This window comes from Diaphorina citri, unplaced genomic scaffold, assembly GCF_000475195.1.
Source record: "Diaphorina citri unplaced genomic scaffold, Diaci psyllid genome assembly version 1.1 scaffold434, whole genome shotgun sequence".
In the NCBI taxonomy this organism is placed as follows: Eukaryota; Metazoa; Arthropoda; class Insecta; order Hemiptera; family Psyllidae; genus Diaphorina; species Diaphorina citri.
The window spans coordinates 131585-153736 of NW_007377869.1; the positions used below are offsets into that span (position 1 = coordinate 131585).

Here is a 22152-nt window from a genome sequence, read left to right on the forward strand (position 1 = left end):
GTGTTACCTCATAACCCAGCAGTCATCTCATGTTTTAAGTCTTCCTTCTGCTCACCATGGATTCTTCGGATTTATAAATAATCAATGAGGTATTGAGGTCTCATCCCGGAACACTATGTACATTAGAGGGAGTTTACCCTAACCAGCCTAGCTAGCTGGCAGTTCTTCAAAGGGTTCTCTCTGCACAAGTCCTCGCGATGGTTGACTGCGGTTCAGCTCGATCCTATTAAACATGGCTGGAGACCATCAGTGGATGGTCCATCCACCCGCCGGTGTATGGCGATACAAAAAGATATCTTCTCTCTAATTCTGCCATCACCCATTCCCGGCTGAAAGCTAAAGCCGCTACAGAAGCAACAACAGCAACAACAACAACAACATTGAGTTTCTCATACTTAGATACCAAACATGAATCTCAATTAAGAACATTGATTTTTCTGACTGCAACGAGTTGCGTGAATATTTATCCAGCATGAACTTTTTCAAGTCACCTTTGAATATCAACTCCATACCCGGTGAATTACCTAATCATGGGCATGAATGCATGATACATTCCTAGGCCCTAGGGTGTATGATGCCCATGATTAATTCACCGGGTATGCGTGAAATCGTTCCTGAACTTGATGTTCATCAATGAATACTCACGAGTAGGTAGAGTGGTACGAGTAGTAAGTTAAGTGGTAGTGGAGAAGATAGGAGAGCATCCTAATATTTCATCATGCTTCTGAAATAATAAAGACTAGGAAACAGTTAACCTTGATGTCAATTGAGACTGTAACTGAGCCTGAACCAGAGTGGAACTGGAAGTTTTTTATCCTATTTTTCTAGTAGGTAATCTAGGATTTTTGGGGAAAATCAATCACTTGAGAAGTTCCAGAATTTATTAAAATGGTATGTACCTACTGGATTGCATGTTTGACATAAATCTTTATCTGTCCAAATTGCAATGACAAGGAAGGTGCAAGATGTCATCATTTTCAAGTTCATCACCTTGTGTAAGAGGTAAAATTGTGTAGGTATGGTTTATGTTTTGTGGTCATTAAAAAAAAACACTTCCTTTCAAGGGGACAAAACACTGTGTAAAATTATAAAAGATAAATTTTATACAGAAAAAAAAACACCTCTCCCTTCTAGAATACAATGTGCGAAAGAAAAATCAGAGAAGTACCTACTTTGAATGATTGATTGATTTTTTTTCTACTTCCAGGCTTCCACTGCTATACTGACTGGTTTGGGATTAGCAGCTGTTGGATATGCAGGCAGATATATTTTGAAAGCTGCTCCAATGGCCTCTGCAAGATTAAATGAAGCTCTGAAAGCTCTCCCCAAAGCTGAATCATTTGCAAACAGTAAATACTACAAAGGTGGTTTTGAACCTAAAATGACCAAAAGAGAAGCCAGTTTGATTCTGGGTGTATCACAATCAGCCAATAGAATGAAAATTAAGGTAAGATTAGTTTCTTAATTTTAGGTTTATGCCATTGAGGTCAAGTAAAGCCACCAGCACCAGCCACATGACATGTTGAATGAACCAGTTCCCTATATTTCACTAACATTAGCAACTCTTTGTCATTCTTAATTGGTATTTAGATGAGTTACAGCCTAGAATGTCAGACTGTTGGCTGTTTTGGTGTTTTTAATTGAGAAGGTTGATGGAAATTGTTCCTATGTAGAGTTGAATGTTTTCAGCATTTGACAGTAATGTTTGTTTTTGTTCTTATCTTGATTTCAGGAAGCTCACAAAAGAATCATCACCCTCAATCATCCAGACAGGGGTGGCTCACCATATCTTGCAGCTAAAATCAATGAGGCAAAAGATCTACTAGAGCAGTCAAAATAATGTGTTGATTAATGACAGGGTGTAATAGTCTTGGACTCTAGTCTTTTACTTTCTTTGTACAATTTTTTTTAATTGCTTAGCTTTGAAATATTCATTGGAACATTAGATGACTATTGTGTATTGTGATAAATGAAACTACATGTTTTTGTGTCATGTGGGAAATCACATATCTTCTCCCATGTCTTCCTTCTCTGCTGAAGCTGCAGAGCGGACACTGCCAGGTGTTTTTCTCTTCTTCACTATGTCGGTTTGCTCTTTTTGTTTCTTTTTCTTTGATGGTCGTTTCTTGGTATGCTTCAATCTTTCTTATTGTATTTTCTCTCCATTGATTTCTATTTCCAGCTAGGTTTCTCCAGTTTGAGGAATCTACTCCGAGTTTGTTGAGATCATTTTTCACAGTATCCATCCATCTGCACTTGGGTTTTTGTCGTTCTCTTTTTCCTTGAGTTAGCTCGGCGAATGCGATTTGCATGGGTGTACGGTTTGGCTCCATGCGACTTACGTGCCCCGCCCATCGAAGTCTACGAATTCTGATTATATTATCGATCGACATAACTTGGGCTTTTTTCAATAGGTACTTCCTGATTGGGTACAAAGTCGTTCCATTTTATCTTCAGTATTGATCTTAGGCATCTTTGGTGGAATCGGTCTAGCTGCTTTATATGTTCTTCTAACAACGTCCACGTTTCAGAGGAAGTACACGTTTCAACTGTAAAGTAGGGAGCTGAGGACTGTTGTTTCGTAAATCTTGAGCTTAGTTTTCATGCTGATGTTGTGTGGTTTCCAGACTCTTGGGTATAGACTCCTAAACGTGTTGCTCGCCGCGTTGATTCTGTTGTTAATTTCAGGGTTTATTTTTCCGTTGCTGTCTATGATGCTTCCCAAGTACTTGAATGTGTTTGTCACTTTTAGCTCTTTGTTATTGACTGTTATACTGGTGGGAAGACAGTTGATGTTCATTACCTCAGTTTTTCCTTCGTTTATTTTCAGACCAAATTGTTTGAACTCTTCAGATATTATGTCAAGAGCTTCTTGTAAGTGTTGGGGGCTTTTAGTTACTATGGCGCAGTCGTCTGCAAACATTAAATCGAAGATTGTGTTTGAAAGAGTCTTCGTTTTGGATTTTAGATTTCGCCTGTTGAACATGTTAGTATCCAGTCTGTATTTATATTGTACCTGTCTGTATTTATATTGGCGATATCATGCTGCTTTACGTTGTTCATGGCCGACTGTATGTACAGGAGAAAGAGGAGAGGTGACAACACGCATCCTTGTTTTACTCCAGAATGTACATTGAATGGTGGTGCTTTCATTCCTTCAACTTGGACGACTGATGTTGTGTCTTTGTATAAGGATTCTAGGACTTTCCTCGTTTTTGGTGCACAGTTTGCTTTCTCTAAGGTTTTAAACAGGGTGTCTCTGTCTACACAATCAAATGCCTTAGAGATGTCAATGATACATACATACATACATACGTACAGACCATGGGCTAAAAATCACTTTTTAGTCCGTCCTTCCTTTATTATTACAATAGTAATAAAAAGGTAGTACAGACCATGGGCTAAAAATCACTTTTTAGTCCGTCCTTCCTTTATTATTACAATAGTAATAAAAAGGTATAAGGGACGGACTATTGTATTCGCTTCGGTGTCTGTCACTCGCTCGGTCGGTCGGTCGGTCTGTCTGTCCCCATAGAAGGACTTATCCAAACCTGGTCGACCTATATATCAAATTAAAGGTCTTTTTACCAGGAACACGAAAATGGTGGTGCAAATTTTGTCCAGAAAACCATAAAGCCAAAAAACAAAATCCCAGTTAAAAGTCAAAGAAAACTCTTTGGATATCATTTTAAATCACTTTTGACAGTATTCAGGCCTAAAGAAATGAAAGGATGTTCTGTTTTCAATCTCTCTCCAATTGAGGCCAGGTTGGGATGTTGTTCATGTTTACTCAAAGGTAAAGTCCCTATCACGGAGTACCATAGGGGCGACCAAGGTCCATACGTAAATTCCAACACAACACCAGGAGGAGATGATTTTCACCCAATAGGAAGCCTCGTTAGAATTTAGACTTTCGATACTGGAGTTAGGTCTGGTGAAACAAAAGAAAATGGAATTTATTGGTTTCTTTAATGGCTGATGGCATCTCAGTTCAAATTCAAAGTAAGTATTAAGGAGTGCGGTAGCGCTCCGCCCCGCCAAGTCAAGAAAGTTTGACCGCTAATAAGTACTAGAGTCATGGTTACAGGTTACGGCTGATGGCATCTCAGTTCAAATTCAAAGTAAGTATTAAGGAGTGCGGTAGCGCTCCGCCCCGCCAAGTCAAGAAAGTTTGACCGCTCCACCAACGAAAGGAAAATAGGCTACAACAATGGATAACCCTGTATAAAGCTATAAAGTCCACTTTGAGAACCCTTATTGCCTTATTCAAATCAATGACGTTATCGAGATCTAGGCTAGCTTCACAAAGTTAAAATGTAAACAAAAAGATAAAGCGCGAAAATAAACAAAGTACCCAATAAGAGAGTTATTTTTTGTTTCTTCAAATTTGATCACCCTACCCTTGTTTGCTAATTCCTTCTACTGCTCTAATGTTACATAATATGTAACTCCAAAGCAATTTTCAGTATTTTTTCTACTCCAAATAAGAGATTTAAAAATATACATTGAAGAAATAATAAATACTTAGTAACTAAGAGTAGATATTTTTAATAGAAAGACCAAAATAAATATGTGTAAAAGTAATCGTAATGATAGATACACACACCTATTAAGGAGTGCGGTAGCGCTCCGCCCCGCCAAGTCAAGAAAGTTTGACCGCTAATAAGTACTAGAGTCATGGTTACAGGTTACGGGAGTAGCTATTCAAGAATCAATAATTCCCTACATTACAGGCCATTATTACATACTTAAATGTATTACATTGAAAAGGGGGTCTTTTCTGACAAAATTCCTGTGTGTGGAGTCCAGTATGTAGGACTATTGCACCCACATTACAGGCCATAGAGAAAAACAAAAGTTCAAGAGATATAAGTGATGATTTCAAAACATACTCGTATACTGGGGAGTATCAGAGAATACTTACGAGTACCAGTTGGTGAGTGTCATCATCACATACAGGGTGGCCAGAATAAACATAAAGTGAAAGAATGACCAGGAGTAGACCACGCCCTCTTCTTCATTATCCATGGGAGCACGATGCTGCCCGGCACCACTCTCACCCCCGTCGTTGCTTAACACATCTGGACAAGAATCAATGAAATCAAAATAGTTTCAGAAGACAGAACCCTGTAGATTAGGCCAAAATCTATTAAGCAAATTTAGAGAGTCATGGTGAAACAAACAGACCAACTAAAAGAATTGACTTTGTTTGTTTGATTACATTGAAATATCGAAAGATTTATTAAAGAATAGGAAGGAACCAAAGATGGGAGAAAAGACAAGAGAGAGAGGGCAGAAAGGATAATAACTGGTAGGAGTAGTAATATTTACTTGGATTGAGGAAAGAGAACAGGTTGTCGAATTTGGATACGAAATAAGTGGAGAAGCTGGCAACAGGTTTGATTTTAGGCTTCAGATTACCTGAAATTAGGGATAGGGATATATTATGTATAAGTGACGAGCATTAGGAAAAGGATGGGTGAATAGGGGTCAGAATTTCTGACTCTAGATACAGTAGGTAAGTAGTACATAAAATGAAATCTCTTGTAGAAAGTAAATCCTGACAAGACTGTCAAAGTTCAGGGCCGAAAGGTTTGAAATATTTGCAGTTTCAATAATGGTGAACTTCATTTCAAATATAACGATAACTAGTGTTTTGGTATCAATTGGATTTTTTAAGATAATTAATTAGCTCTACTAGGTAGATACTACATAATTATATAGTACTTACCATCTTGATCAGCCACCAGAACCTTGTCAGCTAAACTCATCTTGCTGGTCTTAGAAGCTGTACGAAGTGAAGAATATAAGATGGCACCCAACCAAAGCAGAAGAGAGACAAAACTATGGGTGTCAAAGTTCACCTGGAAATAAAATACCACATAAGACTCTGTCTGTGTCTTAGCATGTCCATAGCCATCCTGTAGTATGTCCCCCATCGGATGGGCGAGAAGAGACAATATTTCCTATTTAAGTTCACCACAAGAGCAGCAGATCGTAAAACGCTGAAACATTTGCAATTGACATACGAGATACGAGTGCATTTTTTGTTACTTCTGGGAATCAAACCAGGGCTCCCGACGCGCAATGTGGGTCTGAACATCACAATCATTCTGTTTTGATTGATACGAATTTATTTCTATTCAAATGCAACTTGCACTATGTTTTGCATTACCTTGTTAGTAGGTGTGGCGTTCAATGCAGTGTGAGATCCAGATGCTGAATTACCAGTGAGACTCCAGCCAAGCAAAGCTCCAGGATTACAGTTCTTTTCTGAGGAAATAACAAGAAGAGGAAACAAACAATATTCAGAGATTGTTCAGAGTTGGAATCTCAAGTTGAAAAAAAAAAAAAAAAAAAAAAAAAAAAAAAAAAAAAAAAAAAAAAAAAAAAAAAAAAAATGAAAACAATAGTAACATCTTCTGTAACATACCTTAACCAAATGCTAAAGGTGTATGGGTTGCATAATGTCGGATCTTTGACCATTAGGGCCATTTTTGCCTCCTCGCATCCCAAATTTCCCTTACAATGTCATTGGCGGCCTTTCCAAAGGCAGGACATAAGTTTAGGTTTGAGGAGTTCATAGGGGCATTCAAGGAACATAAAGGACAGATAGGAGAGTCTTTGATATTACATAATTTTGTGGAGGTGTTGAGCCAGACAGTCGTGCCCAGTGAGCAACCTAAAATGAGCGACAGCAGCTTTTCTTGGAAAACACCAACATCAACACCAACACCAACAACAACAACAACAACAACAACAACAACAACAACAACAACACTAACACCAACAACAACTCACGGAAAATTTTCAAAAGCTCGCAAATAGCTAGATAATAAGGAGATCTGTACCTACTAATGATGTGTAAAAAATGTAAAAATACACACTTAGAAAAAAGGAGTGAGATCCCCCACAAAAACACAAATGTGAAAAAAAGGCCAAGTTCCTATCCAAAAATGTCGGCCTATTAAAACGGTGAGATCAGAAAATTAAGGCCAAGTCTGCATTCCCAATTTTTCGTGTCTGCTGAAAATGCTGGATCTCAATTCCTTCAACCTTCCCTCAATTTCAACTTGGCAATGTTTTCCTTTTATTTTCATGTTAATAATAGATATCGTATTTACGTATTGATTTGAGAAGGAAAAACATTGCCAAGTTGAAATTGAGAGAAGGTTGAAGGAATTGAGACCGCTTTTATAGGCCGACATTTTTGGATAGGAACTTGGCCTTTTTTTCACATTTGTGTTTTTGTGGTTAACATTACGAAAGGAAAATAGGCTACAACAATGGATAACCCTGTATAAAGCTATAAAGTCCACTTTGAGAACCCCTATTGCCTTATTCAAATCAATGACGTTATCGAGATCTAGGCTAGCTTCACAAAGTTAAAATGTAAACAAAAAGATAAAGCGCGAAAATTCAAAATCTTCGAAAAATCATGAGCAATGAGCAAAGCTCAGACCTCAGAATAAGAATAACTGTAACTGAGCCTGAACCAGAGACCAGAGTGGAACTGGAAGTTTTTTATCCTATTTTTCTAGTAGGTAATCTAGGATTTTTGGGGAAAATCAATCACTTGAGAAGTTCCAGAATTTATTAAAATGGTATGTACCTACTGGATTGCATGTTTGACATAAATCTTTATCTGTCCAAATTGCAATGACAAGGAAGGTGCAAGATGTCATCATTTTCAAGTTCATCACCTTGTGTAAGAGGTAAAATTGTGTAGGTATGGTTTATGTTTTGTGGTCATTAAAAAAAAACACTTCCTTTCAAGGGGACAAAACACTGTGTAAAATTATAAAAGATAAATTTTATACAGAAAAAAAAAAAAACACCTCTCCCTTCTAGAATACAATGTGCGAAAGAAAAATCAGAGAAGTACCTACTTTGAATGATTGATTGATTTTTTTTCTACTTCCAGGCTTCCACTGCTATACTGACTGGTTTGGGATTAGCAGCTGTTGGATATGCAGGTAGATATATTTTGAAAGCTGCTCCAATGGCCTCTGCAAGATTAAATGAAGCTCTGAAAGCTCTCCCCAAAGCTGAATCATTTGCAAACAGTAAATACTACAAAGGTGGTTTTGAACCTAAAATGACCAAAAGAGAAGCCAGTTTGATTCTGGGTGTATCACAATCAGCCAATAGAATGAAAATTAAGGTAAGATTAGTTTCTTAATTTTAGGTTTATGCCATTGAGGTCAAGTAAAGCCACCAGCACCAGCCACATGACATGTTGAATGAACCAGTTCCCTATATTTCACTAACATTAGCAACTCTTTGTCATTCTTAATTGGTATTTAGATGAGTTACAGCCTAGAATGTCAGACTGTTGGCTGTTTTGGTGTTTTTAATTGAGAAGGTTGATGGAAATTGTTCCTATGTAGAGTTGAATGTTTTCAGCATTTGACAGTAATGTTTGTTTTTGTTCTTATCTTGATTTCAGGAAGCTCACAAAAGAATCATCACCCTCAATCATCCAGACAGGGGTGGCTCACCATATCTTGCAGCTAAAATCAATGAGGCAAAAGATCTACTAGAGCAGTCAAAATAATGTGTTGATTAATGACAGGGTGTAATAGTCTTGGACTCTAGTCTTTTACTTTCTTTGTACAATTTTTTTTTAATTGCTTAGCTTTGAAATATTCATTGGAACATTAGATGACTATTGTGTATTGTGATAAATGAAACTATATCTGAAAGATTCCAAATGCAGAACAAAAATGTCCTGGTGTTTGTTTTCTGAAAATGATGTGAGTTACGTCTCATGGAAACTCCCTAATTGCTTAGCTTTGAAATATTCATTGGAACATTAGATGACTATTGTGTATTGTGATAAATGAAACTATATCTGAAAGATTCCAAATGCAGAACAAAAATGTCCTGGTGTTTGTTTTCTGAAAATGATGTGAGTTACGTCTCATGGAAACTCCCCTGTTTTGATAGCATAGTGGTTAAGCTTGTATGGTAGGGTGCAGGGTCAAATCCAAATCCAGGCATGGAATTTTACTTCAATTTCTTTGATGACTTCAAAAATTTCATTTGTAGATAATACCTCCAACATTAGTCTTGTCTTTTTATTTAAATTTATTCAAGTTCTAGAAAGTCTACTGTTATTAAATTTTTCATTTGTAGATAATACCTCCAACATTAGTCTTGTCTTTTTATTTAAATTTATTCAAGTTCTAGAAAGTCTACTGTTATTAAATTTAATATTAGGTATATTTATTGAGACCTGCTCAGCAAGTGTTCAAAATCAGTCCAGAATATTATAGTGTTCGTTATTGTACGAGTTTTCGTTGGAATTATGACTGCACTGTATAGCTGCTGTATTGTTATGAATTTGTAAATTGTAAATAAATTAAACTTTGTTGAAGTAAACAGATGCATGCTTGATTTAATTTACTTTTAGCAGTATTGACTGAATATATTCATTCTGCATTCAATGAGACAGAGGGCGAGAAAACATCTGCAAAGAACCTAACCAGTCATGGAAAAATAATCGAACTAAAGCACTTTTTTGGGAGTCAACGTAGTACTTGGGTATAATTTCGAATGCGCTTCAAAAAATGACTACACTGCAATACAAGTTTAAGTAGAGGAAAATCGATAAAAAATAAAAATCTTAGCAAGGTTCTCAAACACTAGGTACAAAACTAATCACTACAACTAAAACATTTTATTAACTTGACCTGTAGGTACATAATAAGTACCTAATAATATATAGAAAAAGAAAATATATCAATAAATCTAACTTACCTAGACTATTTTTTCTACTGAAACTACTCAAAGTCAAGGTGGATAAAATGAGTAAAAAGAAGATACAAAACTTTTGAAATAAGCAAGAGTTGGGTTTTTAGACCTATGGCTTATGTCATCCCTACCACTACTTTAGATCAATAGATATAAAACTGGAGTAAAGTAATCCTAGTATAACAGAACAATATAGAATAAGGAGGGGGTCAAAAATAGTCAAAATATACAGAAAGATTTTGATTTTAGGTTAGAAAGATTTTGAAAAACTGAAAAACAATTTTACAGAGCACCCAATATCACTTCTTGCAAGACATAAATAGCGATGTATCAAAACAGAGAGAAGGCATTATGATTATGAGCACTGAACAAAGTACCCAATAAGAGAGTTATTTTTTGTTCCTTCAAATTTGATCACCCTACCCTTGTTTGCTAATTCCTTCTACTGCTCTAATGTTACATAATATGTAACTCCAAAGCAATTTTCAGTATTTTTTCTACTCCAAATAAGAGATTTAAAAATATACATTGAAGAAATAATAAATACTTAGTAACTAAGAGTAGATATTTTTAATAGAAAGACCAAAATAAATATGTGTAAAAGTAATCGTAATGATAGATACACACACCTAAGTAAAATTAAAAAAAAAAAATTAAAATATAATAAAATATAAAAAAAAAACCTAGGTACAAAACTAATCACTACAACTAAAACATATTATTAACTTGACCTGTAGGTACATAATAAGTACCTAATAATATAATTATAGAAAAAGAAAATATATTATATCAATAAATCTAACTTACCTAGACTATTTTTTCTACTGAAACTACTCAAAGTCAAGGTGGATAAAATGAGTAAAAAGAAGATACAAAACTTTTGAAATAAGCAAGAGTTGGGTTTTTAGACCTATGGCTTATGTCATCCCTACCACTACTTTAGATCAATAGATATAAAACTGGAGTAAAGTAATCTTAGTATAACAGAACAATATAGAATAAGGAGGGGGTCAAAAATAGTCAAAATATACAGAAAATATAACACTGAAATACATTGAAAAAATAAGAAATGTCCGATATTACAAAAGAATATAAATTGAATTAGGTATCTTTGACAGGAATTGAATCTTCTAGGTTAGATTTTGAAAAACTGAAAAACAATTTTACAGAGCACCCAATATCACTTCTTGCAAGACATAAATAGCGATGTATCAAACCAGAGAGAAGGCATTATGATTATGAGCACTGAGGCTGATGGCATCTCAGTTCAAATTCAAAGTAAGTATTAAGGAGTGCGGTAGCGCTCCGCCCCGCCAAGTCAAGAAAGTTTGACCGCTAATAAGTACTAGAGTCATGGTTACAGGTTACGGGAGTAGCTATTCAAGAATCAATAATTCCCTACATTACAGGCCATTATTACATACTTAAATGTATTACATTGAAAAGGGGGTCTTTTCTGACAAAATTCCTGTGTGTGGAGTCCAGTATGTAGGACTATTGCACCCACATTACAGGCCATAGAGAAAAACAAAAGTTCAAGAGATATAAGTGATGATTTCAAAACATACTCGTATACTGGGGAGTATCAGAGAATACTTACGAGTACCAGTTGGTGAGTGTCATCATCACATACAGGGTGGCCAGAATAAACATAAAGTGAAAGAATGACCAGGAGTAGACCACGCCCTCTTCTTCATTATCCATGGGAGCACGATGCTGCCCGGCACCACTCTCACCCCCGTCGTTGCTTAACACATCTGGACAAGAATCAATGAAATCAAAATAGTTTCAGAAGACAGAACCCTGTAGATTAGGCCAAAATCTATTAAGCAAATTTAGAGAGTCATGGTGAAACAAACAGACCAACTAAAAGAATTGACTTTGTTTGTTTGATTACATTGAAATATCGAAAGATTTATTAAAGAATAGGAAGGAACCAAAGATGGGAGAAAAGACAAGAGAGAGAGGGCAGAAAGGATAATAACTGGTAGGAGTAGTAATATTTACTTGGATTGAGGAAAGAGAACAGGTTGTCGAATTTGGATACGAAATAAGTGGAGAAGCTGGCTACAGGTTTGATTTTAGGCTTCAGATTACCTGAAATTAGGGATAGGGATATATTATGTATAAGTGACGAGCATTAGGAAAAGGATGGGTGAATAGGGGTCAGAATTTCTGACTCTAGATACAGTAGGTAAGTAGTACATAAAATGAAATCTCTTGTAGAAAGTAAATCCTGACAAGACTGTCAAAGTTCAGGGCCGAAAGGTTTGAAATATTTGCAGTACATACATACATACATATCCTAAGTCGTTCTGTTTGGTGGAACAGGTCGACTATTCACAAAACCTCTCCACCAAGTTCTATCATCTCTTGTAGAAAGTAAATCCTGACAAGACTGTCAAAGTTCAGGGCCGAAAGGTTTGAAATATTTGCAGTTTCAATAATGGTGAACTTCATTTCAAATATAACGATAACTAGTGTTTTGGTATCAATTGGATTTTTTAAGATAATTAATTAGCTCTACTAGGTAGATACTACATAATTATATAGTACTTACCATCTTGATCAGCCACCAGAACCTTGTCAGCTAAACTCATCTTGCTGGTCTTAGAAGCTGTACGAAGTGAAGAATATAAGATGGCACCCAACCAAAGCAGAAGAGAGACAAAACTATGGGTGTCAAAGTTCACCTGGAAATAAAATACCACATTAGACTCTGTCTGTGTCTTAGCATGTCCATAGCCATCCTGTAGTATGTCCCCCATCAGATGGGCGAGAAGAGACAATATTTCCCATTTAAGTTCACCACAAGAGCAGCAGATCGTAAAACGCTGAAACATTTGCAATTGACATACGAGATACGAGTGCATTTTTTTGTTACTTCTGGGAATCAAACCAGGGCTCCCGACGCGCAATGTGGGTCTGAACATCACAATCATTCTGTTTTGATTGATACGAATTTATTTCTATTCAAATGCAACTTGCACTATGTTTTGCATTACCTTGTTAGTAGGTGTGGCGTTCAATGCAGTGTGAGATCCAGATGCTGAATTACCAGTGAGACTCCAGCCAAGCAAAGCTCCAGGATTACAGTTCTTTTCTGAGGAAATAACAAGAAGAGGAAACAAACAATATTCAGAGATTGTTCAGAGTTGGAATCTCAAGTTGAAAAAAAAAAAAAAAAAAAAAAAAAAAAAAAAAAAAAAAAAAAAATTACTTGTATGCAGAGTAACCAGCTTGACCTGCCATAACAAAACAAACAACACATTAATACTATTGACGGGACCGTACGGGATGTACTTGTATGCAGAGTAACCAGCTTGACCTGCCATAACAAAACAAACAACACATTAATACTATTGACGGGACCGTACGGGATGTACTTGTATGCAGAGTAACCAGCTTGACCTGCCATAACAAAACATGTGTATGTATGTTGCAAATGTCGGGATCTTTGACCATTAGGCCATTTTTCCTCTCGCATCCCAATATTTTCCTACAATGTCATTGCTGGCTTCCAAGGCAGGACAGAAGTTTAGGTGTGAGGAGTTCATAGGGGCATTCAAGGAACATAAAGGACAGATAGGAGAGTCTTTGATATTGATTTTGTGGAGGTGTTGAGCCAGACAGTCGTGCCCAGTGAGCAACCTAAAATGAGCGACAGCAGCTTTTCTTGGAAGATTTGGTATAATATTGGGGTTTTCTACTAAAGGCTGCCATTTTTTCCCTTCTCCTTCCGATTTTATCCATTGGTCATATTTTTCTTTGAAAGTTGATCTTAATAATCTTTTAACAGAATCATAAGGGATATTTTGAGGAGATGTACTACTTATTTTTGTTCCCTTCTTGGCCAGGTAATCTGCGGTTTCATTGCCTGCAAGATCGCAATGGGCTGGAATCCATTGTAAGACTAGAGATTTCTTCTGGGTGTAAAGTTGTTTTATTATTCTTCTTATCTCTCTGATTTCTTCACTAGGATCTTCATTGTTGTTAACTATAGCTTGGATGGCAGCTTTAGAATCCGACAAGATTACTGCATTTTCAAACTGATTTGTTCTATAGAGGGTGTGTTGTAGGGCAATTTTTATGGCAGCAATTTCACCATCAAAGTTTGTAGTAACTGCTAAAGTAAGTTCCAATTAAATTTATTCCACCAAGCAGTCACATACTTGCATAGTGCAAACTTTTTTTAGAAACATCAATAAGCCCAAGAGTGGACAACTGCTTCTAAAGCTCATGCCACGGAGAAACATACTAAATATGACAGGGTGGTTGAAGATATTCGGGGCTCTTTTTCTCCACTTATTTGTTCGGTTGATGGTGCGTTGCATCTTGAGTTCACATCCTTCCTGAAAAGAATAGCCTCAACACTAAGTGTAAAATGGAATAAGTGCATCAGCCAGTTATAAGGGTGGATAAAAACTAAGGTCCAAATAGCGATTATACAGGCAGTGTCCATGAGGCTGCGAGGGACCCGGTACAAGGCCAGAAGTTTGAACTTGGAAGATGGAGCAGGGGTTCCCTAGTGTGATGTTTTCTGGAGATGTTTCTTTTTTTTATGAAAAATAAAGTCCCTTTCCTTAAAAAAAAATAAATAAATAAAAATAAATAAATAAATAAAAAATAAGAAACTTCAGCTCACAGAGTTATTATTACCTGGATTACTAGAGAGAGCAGACCAGATCAGATAGATAGTATATAAAAAATAAGAAACTTCAGCTCACAGAGTTATTATTACCTGGATTACTAGAGAGAGCAGACCAGATCAGATAGATAGTATACAAGGATACAACACTAGACTGAAGCAAGCCAGAGCGTGGTTGATGCTCTTGTACATCAGGTAGAATGGAAACAATACTCAGAATAATGATGAAGATCAGATTCAGTGAAATAATGAACTTGTTCATGCCACAACCATCATTCTGAGAATAAAAAATAATCAACATTAAGGGGAAGTTTTATTTATTACTACCTACTGTGGATTATTGTTACCAATGGTTTGGTGAACTGTAAAAGTAAAACTCAGAAAAATGGTCTATATGGGGCCCCCAAGGGACCAATTGGGTCAGAAACCAATCAACAAATGTTTTTCATGTGTTGAACAAATTAACAAACTTATTTCTTAAAATGTACATATTTTAAAATAACAATAATCTCACTTGAGAATCATCATTAAATTAGGATAAGATATGAATTAGGAATACTCACTGAGGCAAAATAGTTGAAGAGGATGATAGTTCCAGCCAATGTGAGACCATAGTTAATCAATGTAACCGAGTACAGAGCAGCACACCTGTATTACAAAACAAAATAGTCACAGAATTACAAACAATATTTTTGCAATGTTCAGTTATATCTTCCCCATTTGGTGACATTGTTACAGTCTCAAATTTGGTGCAGCATTACATGACTAGCCATTAAAATTTCTAAAGATACTTCTAGGCTTTTGTTCTACCTATACACAGTAAGTTGTCACTGACTAGGTGTGCTTACTTGCTACTTTGGTGTTTTCCTCTTTGCCTTATTTGGTAAATATTTGCTGATTCCTTCTTTGCCCCACCCATAACTTTTTTTCTTTTTCTACTAGTGTTTCAAAACTAAAAGTACCAAGTATCACACAATGTCTTTCCACCTGACATCAAAAATTTAATTAATGGAGGGTGGAGAGGGGGAGAAGAAAAAAATTCTTGTCTTACCAAGATCGTGATTCAGTTTCCTCATAGTTGGACACCCACACTTCAGCCCAGGTGTGAGCAAAGTCCACCAGGAGTACCAACTGGATCAGAATGAACACAAATCCTCCTACCATACCAATGTACATCATGGTAGTACCAAATGGGGAATCTGCCGGGATGAAGAAGGCTGCAATCACAATGAGAATGACGAGCACATATTTCATACCCCACATCCTGAAATACGAACAACAGTCACTGGTCAGAATAAATATTGAGATAAAAATAGAAAACAATTAAAATATGTAAGTACTTAGAATGACATTATTATGTCATAATTCTTTTTCTATTAGTGTTTCAAAACTAAAAGTACCAAGTATCACACAATGTCTTTCCACCTGACATCAAAAATTTAATTAATGGAGGGTGGAGAGGGGGAGAAGAAAAAAATTCTTGTCTTACCAAGATCGTGATTCAGTTTCCTCATAGTTGGACACCCACACTTCAGCCCAGGTGTGAGCAAAGTCCACCAGGAGTACCAACTGGATCAGAATGAACACAAATCCTCCTACCATACCAATGTACATCATGGTAGTACCAAATGGGGAATCTGCCGGGATGAAGAAGGCTGCAATCACAATGAGAATGACGAGCACATATTTCATACCCCACATCCTGAAATACAAACAACAGTCACTGGTCAGAATAAATATTGAGATAAAAATAGAAAACAATTAAAATATGTAAGTACTTAGAATGACATTATTATGTCATAATTATCAATGTTCTTGAACTATAAAAAACGAGGAAATTATTGAAGATTAAATTTGTGGAGAGAACTTACCAGATTAAAAGGTTGTTGAAGACTGAACTGATCTTCCTAAAACTCTCTGGCATTTAACATTGCAGCACACATAAAATCAATCAATATAAGAACCACTGACGACAGCTTCATCTTGAGTTCTTACAGAAAAAGCCTTTGACACACTACTCACCCATTTTGGATCGCAGCTCTGTTATCTCTGGAACTCTTCACTCCTATCATCATTAATGCCATTATCAGAAAGAAAACTCCCATTCCAAAACAAATCCGATACACAGCCATATACCCAACCACTGCCTGACAGTCAATAGATCCAACAACGCCCATGCTCTGTGCTATTGACTGTGACTCGGAACAGAATGGTACTTTCCGCAGGAAATCCTGCAGTCCTGGGGCAAGTGTTATACATGCTATGATTGTACCAACCAATAGCATGACAGCATACATGATACGGGTAAGAGTGGAGCTCTTCCCATTGGTGCAGCAGGAGCACAGACTGCAAGCCATACTACCACAGCAGCATGCCATCTGAAATATTGAAAATTAATACTTAAGGAGTAAGAAGAAACAGAGTTCAAGGTTGGTTGTAAGTGAGGAAGAAGAGACACTGCATTACAATGTTATTGCTTCACTGTACAGTCTGGTTTTCAGGATCAGATCATTATTTGTAAGAGGTTTATATCATGAGCTGAAGAAGGATTAGATTGGATTAGTGGTTAACAGAGATGAGCTGGACATGGTAGATAAATCAGAGATTGAGAAATAAGGAAATATTATCGGGCCAGTACTTGCTATCCTATGTCAACTAGAATTTAAGATGATTCCAGAGAATTCTCACAATATTACGAAACATCCTATTCTTCATCTACAAAGGATTAGATTGGATTAGTGGTTAACAGAGATGAGCTGGACATGGGTAGATAAATCAGAGATTGAGAAATAAGGAAACATTATCGGACCAGTACTTGCTATCCTATGTCAACTAGAATTTAAGATGATTCCAGAGAATTCTCACAATATTACGAAACATCCTATTCTTCATCTACTGTACCTATCATTAGCTTACCTGTGCTGCGGAACACAAAGCCATTGGAGCTGCTAGAAGTGCCCCCATGATTCCAACGAAAGCTCAAGCTCGCAAGTTAAAATACTGCTATAATAGTAGAGAATCCAAGAGACTTTTCCCAATAAGAATAAAATTGGTTTCACAGGTAATTTGTAATTTGCGTTGTTCCCGAAAAGTTTTACAACTTTTCCTTTTTCAATTTTCCTATCTTCTATGAAACTGAAAGTCAGCTGACTCAGATCCTCGTCTTTTGTTATCTTTTTTCTTGCCCTTGAATGCGCATGCGCTAGCATAGATAATTATTTCATTTCCCAGGGGTTCTAATCTTTTTACCTATTCCTATTTCCTATCCTGTTGTCCATTAGGCCGTGGTTATGAACAGGGCTGAGTTAGGCCATTCTGAGATGTTCTTGGCAAGTGGAAAATGATGTGGTAACTTAACACAGAGCTGTTACTTCTGGGAATCAAACCAGGGCTCCCGACGCGCAATGTGGGTCTGAACATCACAATCATTCTGTTTTGATTGATACGAAAAATGCCCATACAAAATATAATTATCTAAGTACGAATAAATACAAAATATTTACTTGTAACAAACAAATAAAATGAAGACTTATTATAAAATGAGAGTAGAATTTAAAGTGGTACTTTCTCATCTTACACACTGTCCTCATCCTCATAAACATCTATTTATACTGGAAACATTTATAAAATGCCCATACAAATACAAAATATAAGTACGAATAAATACAAAATATTTACTTGTAACAAACAAATAAAATGAAGACTAGATAAGTTCATATTAGAGAACAAACAATCTCAAGAACAGATTTAACATAATTAAGTATCTTAGCTTAACTTACAATAATAATGATGATTTGTGTCAATATGGATATGTTTACCTTATCGAGTACCGACCTTAACTCGTAATCATATAAGGCAGTGTTTCTTAATTAGTTTGGCCCGCGGAACCCTTTTCAAAAGGTGAACATCTTTGCGGAACCCTAAACTTTCAAGATTGCACCCCAAACAGAAATCCATGCCTTGGCTTGAAATATCGAACCCACATCCGTCTGTTTACAAAACGAACTTATTAACTTTAAGCAGAGGAAACAGAAATCCATGCCTTGGCTTGAAATATCGAACCCACATCCGTCTGTTTACAAAACGAACTTATTAACTTTAAGCAGAAAGTTACAAACCTCCATTCTTTATTTGTTTTCTCGCCGCTTCCTGAACGACCCGGAACACATACTCGTACATACCTATCAATTTTCAAATTTCTAGTCTCCTGAAATTATCGCTCAATACCTACTGAAGTTATCGGTCAGAGCGAATGATCGTGTCATTTATTGACTAGATGCCTACAGGAGATTCTGCAGGAAGGCCCTTTTGGTTTCCTGAACGACCCGGAACACATACGTACATACCTATCAATTTTCAAATTTCTAGTCTCCTGAAGTTACCTACTGAAGTTATCGGTCAGAGCGAATGATCGTGTCATTTATTGACTAGATGCCTACAGGAGATTCTGCAGGAAGGCCCTTTTGGCGTTGTTCCTGAAAAGTTTTACAACTTTTCCTTTTTCTATTTTCCTATCTTCTACGAAAGTCAGCTGACTCAGATCCTCGTCTTTTGTTATCTTTTTTCTTGCCCTTGAATGCGCATGCGCTAGCATAGATATTTCATCTCCCAGGGGTTCTAATCTTTTTACCTATTCCTATTTCTGAAAGTCAGCTGACTCAGATCCTCGTCTTTTGTTAGGTATCTTTTTTCTTGCCCTTGAATGCGCATGCGCTAGCATAGATATTTCATCTCCCAGGGGTTCTAATCTTTTTACCTATTCCTATTTCCTATCCTGTCCATTAATTTTCAATGATTTTTAATTTTTTACCTCACAACCTCACATAAGTGTATTAGGTTAATTGAATTATTGAATGAAAATTAATGAATTCATAATATTATCATCAAAACTGGAGGAAAATGGAAAACCTTGATGATTACTATAAAATTTTCAAATCTAAGCACCCTCACGACTTTCAGAAAACACTATAAATATTTTTACACACATTGGCATTGCTGTTTTCGACTTCATCTAACGACGTGAAACGAGCGATGGCTTAATTTTACACTTTTTTTGAGTTGGGGTGTGATCGATAAATCGATTATCATTTTCGACTTCATCTAACGACGTGAAACGAGCGATGGCTTAATTTTACACTTTTTTTGGGATCTAGCACAGGGGAGCGTGTTGAGGACGAGATTTTTCGAGAAAAATCCCATGACAACAGTAGGGGGATGGGATTTTATTTTTCTATTTTTCATAAAACGTCCCTTTCCCACCATAAATTCTTTGTTTATTTTTGACTTGTAATTTTATTTTCTGTTTGTCAAGACCTCACACTACAAGTCAAATATACCTCAGTGTCTTGCAAGATATCCAAACATTTCTAGTTGTCCATATTTCATAACATTGTAAAATTGATTACAAATTCATTTTCTCATTACAGACCAAGTTAGATGACCGTACAGACTTCCAGCGACTCCTCATTACTTACTACACTCCTGATGGCACAAAAGTCAAATATACCTCAGTGTCTTGCAAGATATCCAAACATTTCTAGTTGTCCATATTTCATAACATTGTAAAATTCATTTTCTCATTACAGACCAAGTTAGATGACCGTACAGACTTCCAGCGACTCCTCATTACTTACTACACTCCTGATGGCACAAAGATCAATGCAAGATTCAGATTTGACAAGGATCTGACTAACACATGGTCACTGAAAATTGTTGAACTGGAATCCACAAAACTCAGTAAGTGCTGGGAAATAGTAGGCACCTAAACATTATGAATGATCCTATTTATTTGATAATTGAATCTTCCTTTTTTTTTAAAATCTCATTTCATTACTATTTATTTTATTGTTGTCTCCCTTTTGTCCCTCAGATATCAAAGCTACTAATCTGACAACAACTTCTTCATCTCATTTCATTACTATTTATTTTATTGTTGTCTCCCTTTTGTCCCTCAGATATCAAAGCTACTAATCTGACAACAACTTCTTCCATCTCTGGTACAATGGGCCATGCATACTCTACTTTGAAAGAAGTTGAATTTTCCAATGATGAAAACATTCGCTTGGTATTCCCTTCAGGATTCACGGTAAGGAAAAGCCCTAGCTAGCCCTAAATATTTATTTTATGTGTAGCATGCTTTTTATTTTAAAAAATAACAAAAAGACCCAACTATTCTCTGATAGAGCATTTTTGTGTGGAGTGGTTCTTAATGTCTAATTATCACAATTCTCATCATCAGGTACAACCCTGGATTCCGGACATGTTGGGTGAGAGGTTTGGTGAGGTGGATGATACCGTGCAATACTTCACTCCGGGTATCTGGATGGGCATCTTTGTGATGACTATTCTTGCTATGGTATTTACTCTTGGCATGATTATGATTCTTGATATTAAGACCATGGACAGGTTTGATGATGCCAAGGGAAAAACTATTACCATTAATGCCACAGACTAGACAGGTAGACAGAAGGGAGTAATTATTTCGTTATTTTTGTTTTTAAAGTGTCTCTTCACTTTGATATAAAATCTTTGAAGAATTAAATCTAACCTGGCAAAAATAGTGTTTCAGGGGTTAGCTTAGATTTTTTTTTTACCAACAGAAGATAACATCTGAGCCAGGCCTAGTTCTAGTTTCTATTTTCCCCCTAAGTGATGAAATTAATATTAGAGAAGTGTACTTAACTATGTACTCAATAACTATCCATAGCACTCACATAACTCCATGCTATTCTATGTACCAACAGAAGATAACATCTGAGCCAGGCCTAGTTCTAGTTTCTATTTTCCCCCTAAGTGATGAAATTAATATTAGAGAAATTAAATCTAACCTGGCAAAAATAGTGTTTCAGGGGTTAGCTTAGATTTTTTTTTTTTTACCAACAGAAGATAACATCTGAGCCAGGCCTAGTTCTAGTTTCTATTTTCCCCCAAAGTGATGAAATTAATATTAGAGAAGTGTACTTAACTATGTACTCAATAACTATCCATAGCACTCACATAACTCCATGCTATTCTATGCATTTCTCATAATCAAAAATCAAAAAAATTTGGCTCACGGCTCACCTCATTCTGTTTGACATAACGAACGACCAAGGACTGTAGCAAAGGAGCTCAAGTCAAGTTTATGTTCTTTTCTTTTTTTGTAGGTATAGATTTTGTTGCCTCATTCCTCAACTCATTCCTCAACTCATTTCTCATAATCAAAAATCTACGCTTGTAGCCTTACTACTAGTTCCCGCTGCAGGACACTTGAGCTGATAACATAGCAGTCCTGTCATGCCAAAGACATTAACAACTATTCAGTGGCGCCCTGAAATAGGGGTTAAGCGCTTGGAAAGGCTTGAGTTGGGGTGTGATCGATAAATCGATTATCTGAACTTTTCCTGTCTGTGATAAGAGAATAGTGATAAGGATTTAGGATTTTCAAAGGCCAAAATGGGCCCTCAAGTTGGTATTTTAGGTTTTGTGTTGGCCGCTTTTTGTTTCTCATTGTCCTTGGCTTTTTCTCAGCTGCTTTTTCTCTCCGTAGATTTCTTTTCGAATCCCTGCTGCTATCAAGTATTTTCTGACGAAAGCACTGGATTGCTCGAAACTACTGCAGGCAAGTTGTCCAATCTTCTTTGCTACAAAATACTCTTGTGGTTGAGAATGGGTTCCATACACCGACGCACAAGCTATTTCATAAGCTGAGAACGATAAGGTCTTTTGGTGCAATAATTTAATAATCACCGGGATAGAAGAGAGCACTG

General features: G+C 36.4%; 4 protein-coding genes and 1 long non-coding RNA gene across 7 annotated transcripts; 3 read left to right on the plus strand and 2 right to left on the minus strand.

Moving 5' to 3' along the window:
- Window positions 1-769: 769 nt before the first annotated feature.
- LOC103508784 (mitochondrial import inner membrane translocase subunit TIM14-like) lies at window positions 770-1976 on the plus strand. 2 transcript variants are annotated; one of them, XM_008473357.3, is made up of 3 exons: window positions 770-891; window positions 1208-1447; window positions 1733-1976. In XM_008473357.3, exons 1-3 carry the CDS (start codon window positions 889-891, stop codon window positions 1838-1840), a joined length of 351 nt encoding a protein of 116 aa, XP_008471579.1. In that variant the 5' UTR covers window positions 770-888; the 3' UTR covers window positions 1841-1976. The 2 variants fall into 2 exon arrangements, with proteins under 2 accessions (XP_008471579.1, XP_026679106.1); XM_026823305.1 differs by lacking the exon at window positions 770-891 and adding an exon at window positions 897-1016.
- Window positions 1977-3650: 1674 nt separating this feature from the next.
- On the minus strand, window positions 3651-17545 carry LOC103508790 (serine incorporator 3). Its single transcript, XM_026823289.1, has 13 exons — window positions 17321-17545; window positions 16427-16782; window positions 15893-16106; window positions 15456-15718; window positions 14968-15052; window positions 14498-14681; window positions 12762-12859; window positions 12317-12449; window positions 11357-11513; window positions 6176-6317; window positions 5732-5864; window positions 4925-5081; window positions 3651-3931 (listed from the first exon to the last, which is right to left on the minus strand). Exons 1-13 carry the CDS (start codon window positions 17366-17368, stop codon window positions 3787-3789), a joined length of 2115 nt encoding a protein of 704 aa, XP_026679090.1. The 5' UTR covers window positions 17369-17545; the 3' UTR covers window positions 3651-3786.
- LOC103508783 (mitochondrial import inner membrane translocase subunit TIM14-like) lies at window positions 7428-8781 on the plus strand. Of its 2 annotated transcripts, none has more exons than XM_008473356.3 (3): window positions 7428-7604; window positions 7925-8164; window positions 8450-8781. In XM_008473356.3, the coding sequence occupies exons 1-3, from the start codon at window positions 7602-7604 to the stop codon at window positions 8555-8557; spliced, it is 351 nt and encodes a 116-aa protein (XP_008471578.1). In that variant the 5' UTR covers window positions 7428-7601; the 3' UTR covers window positions 8558-8781. The 2 variants fall into 2 exon arrangements, with proteins under 2 accessions (XP_008471578.1, XP_026679107.1); XM_026823306.1 differs by lacking the exon at window positions 7428-7604 and adding an exon at window positions 7622-7729.
- Window positions 8783-10433, minus strand: LOC108252349. Its single transcript, XR_001809498.2, has 2 exons — window positions 9146-10433; window positions 8783-9058 (listed from the first exon to the last, which is right to left on the minus strand). It is a non-coding gene; the product is annotated as an uncharacterized LOC108252349 (long non-coding RNA).
- Window positions 17546-19840: 2295 nt separating the features above from the next.
- On the plus strand, window positions 19841-21061 carry LOC103508791 (V-type proton ATPase subunit S1-like). Its single transcript, XM_017443910.2, has 4 exons — window positions 19841-19921; window positions 19990-20140; window positions 20359-20489; window positions 20643-21061. Exons 1-4 carry the CDS (start codon window positions 19841-19843, stop codon window positions 20856-20858), a joined length of 579 nt encoding a protein of 192 aa, XP_017299399.1. The 3' UTR covers window positions 20859-21061.
- Window positions 21062-22152: the final 1091 nt, after the last annotated feature.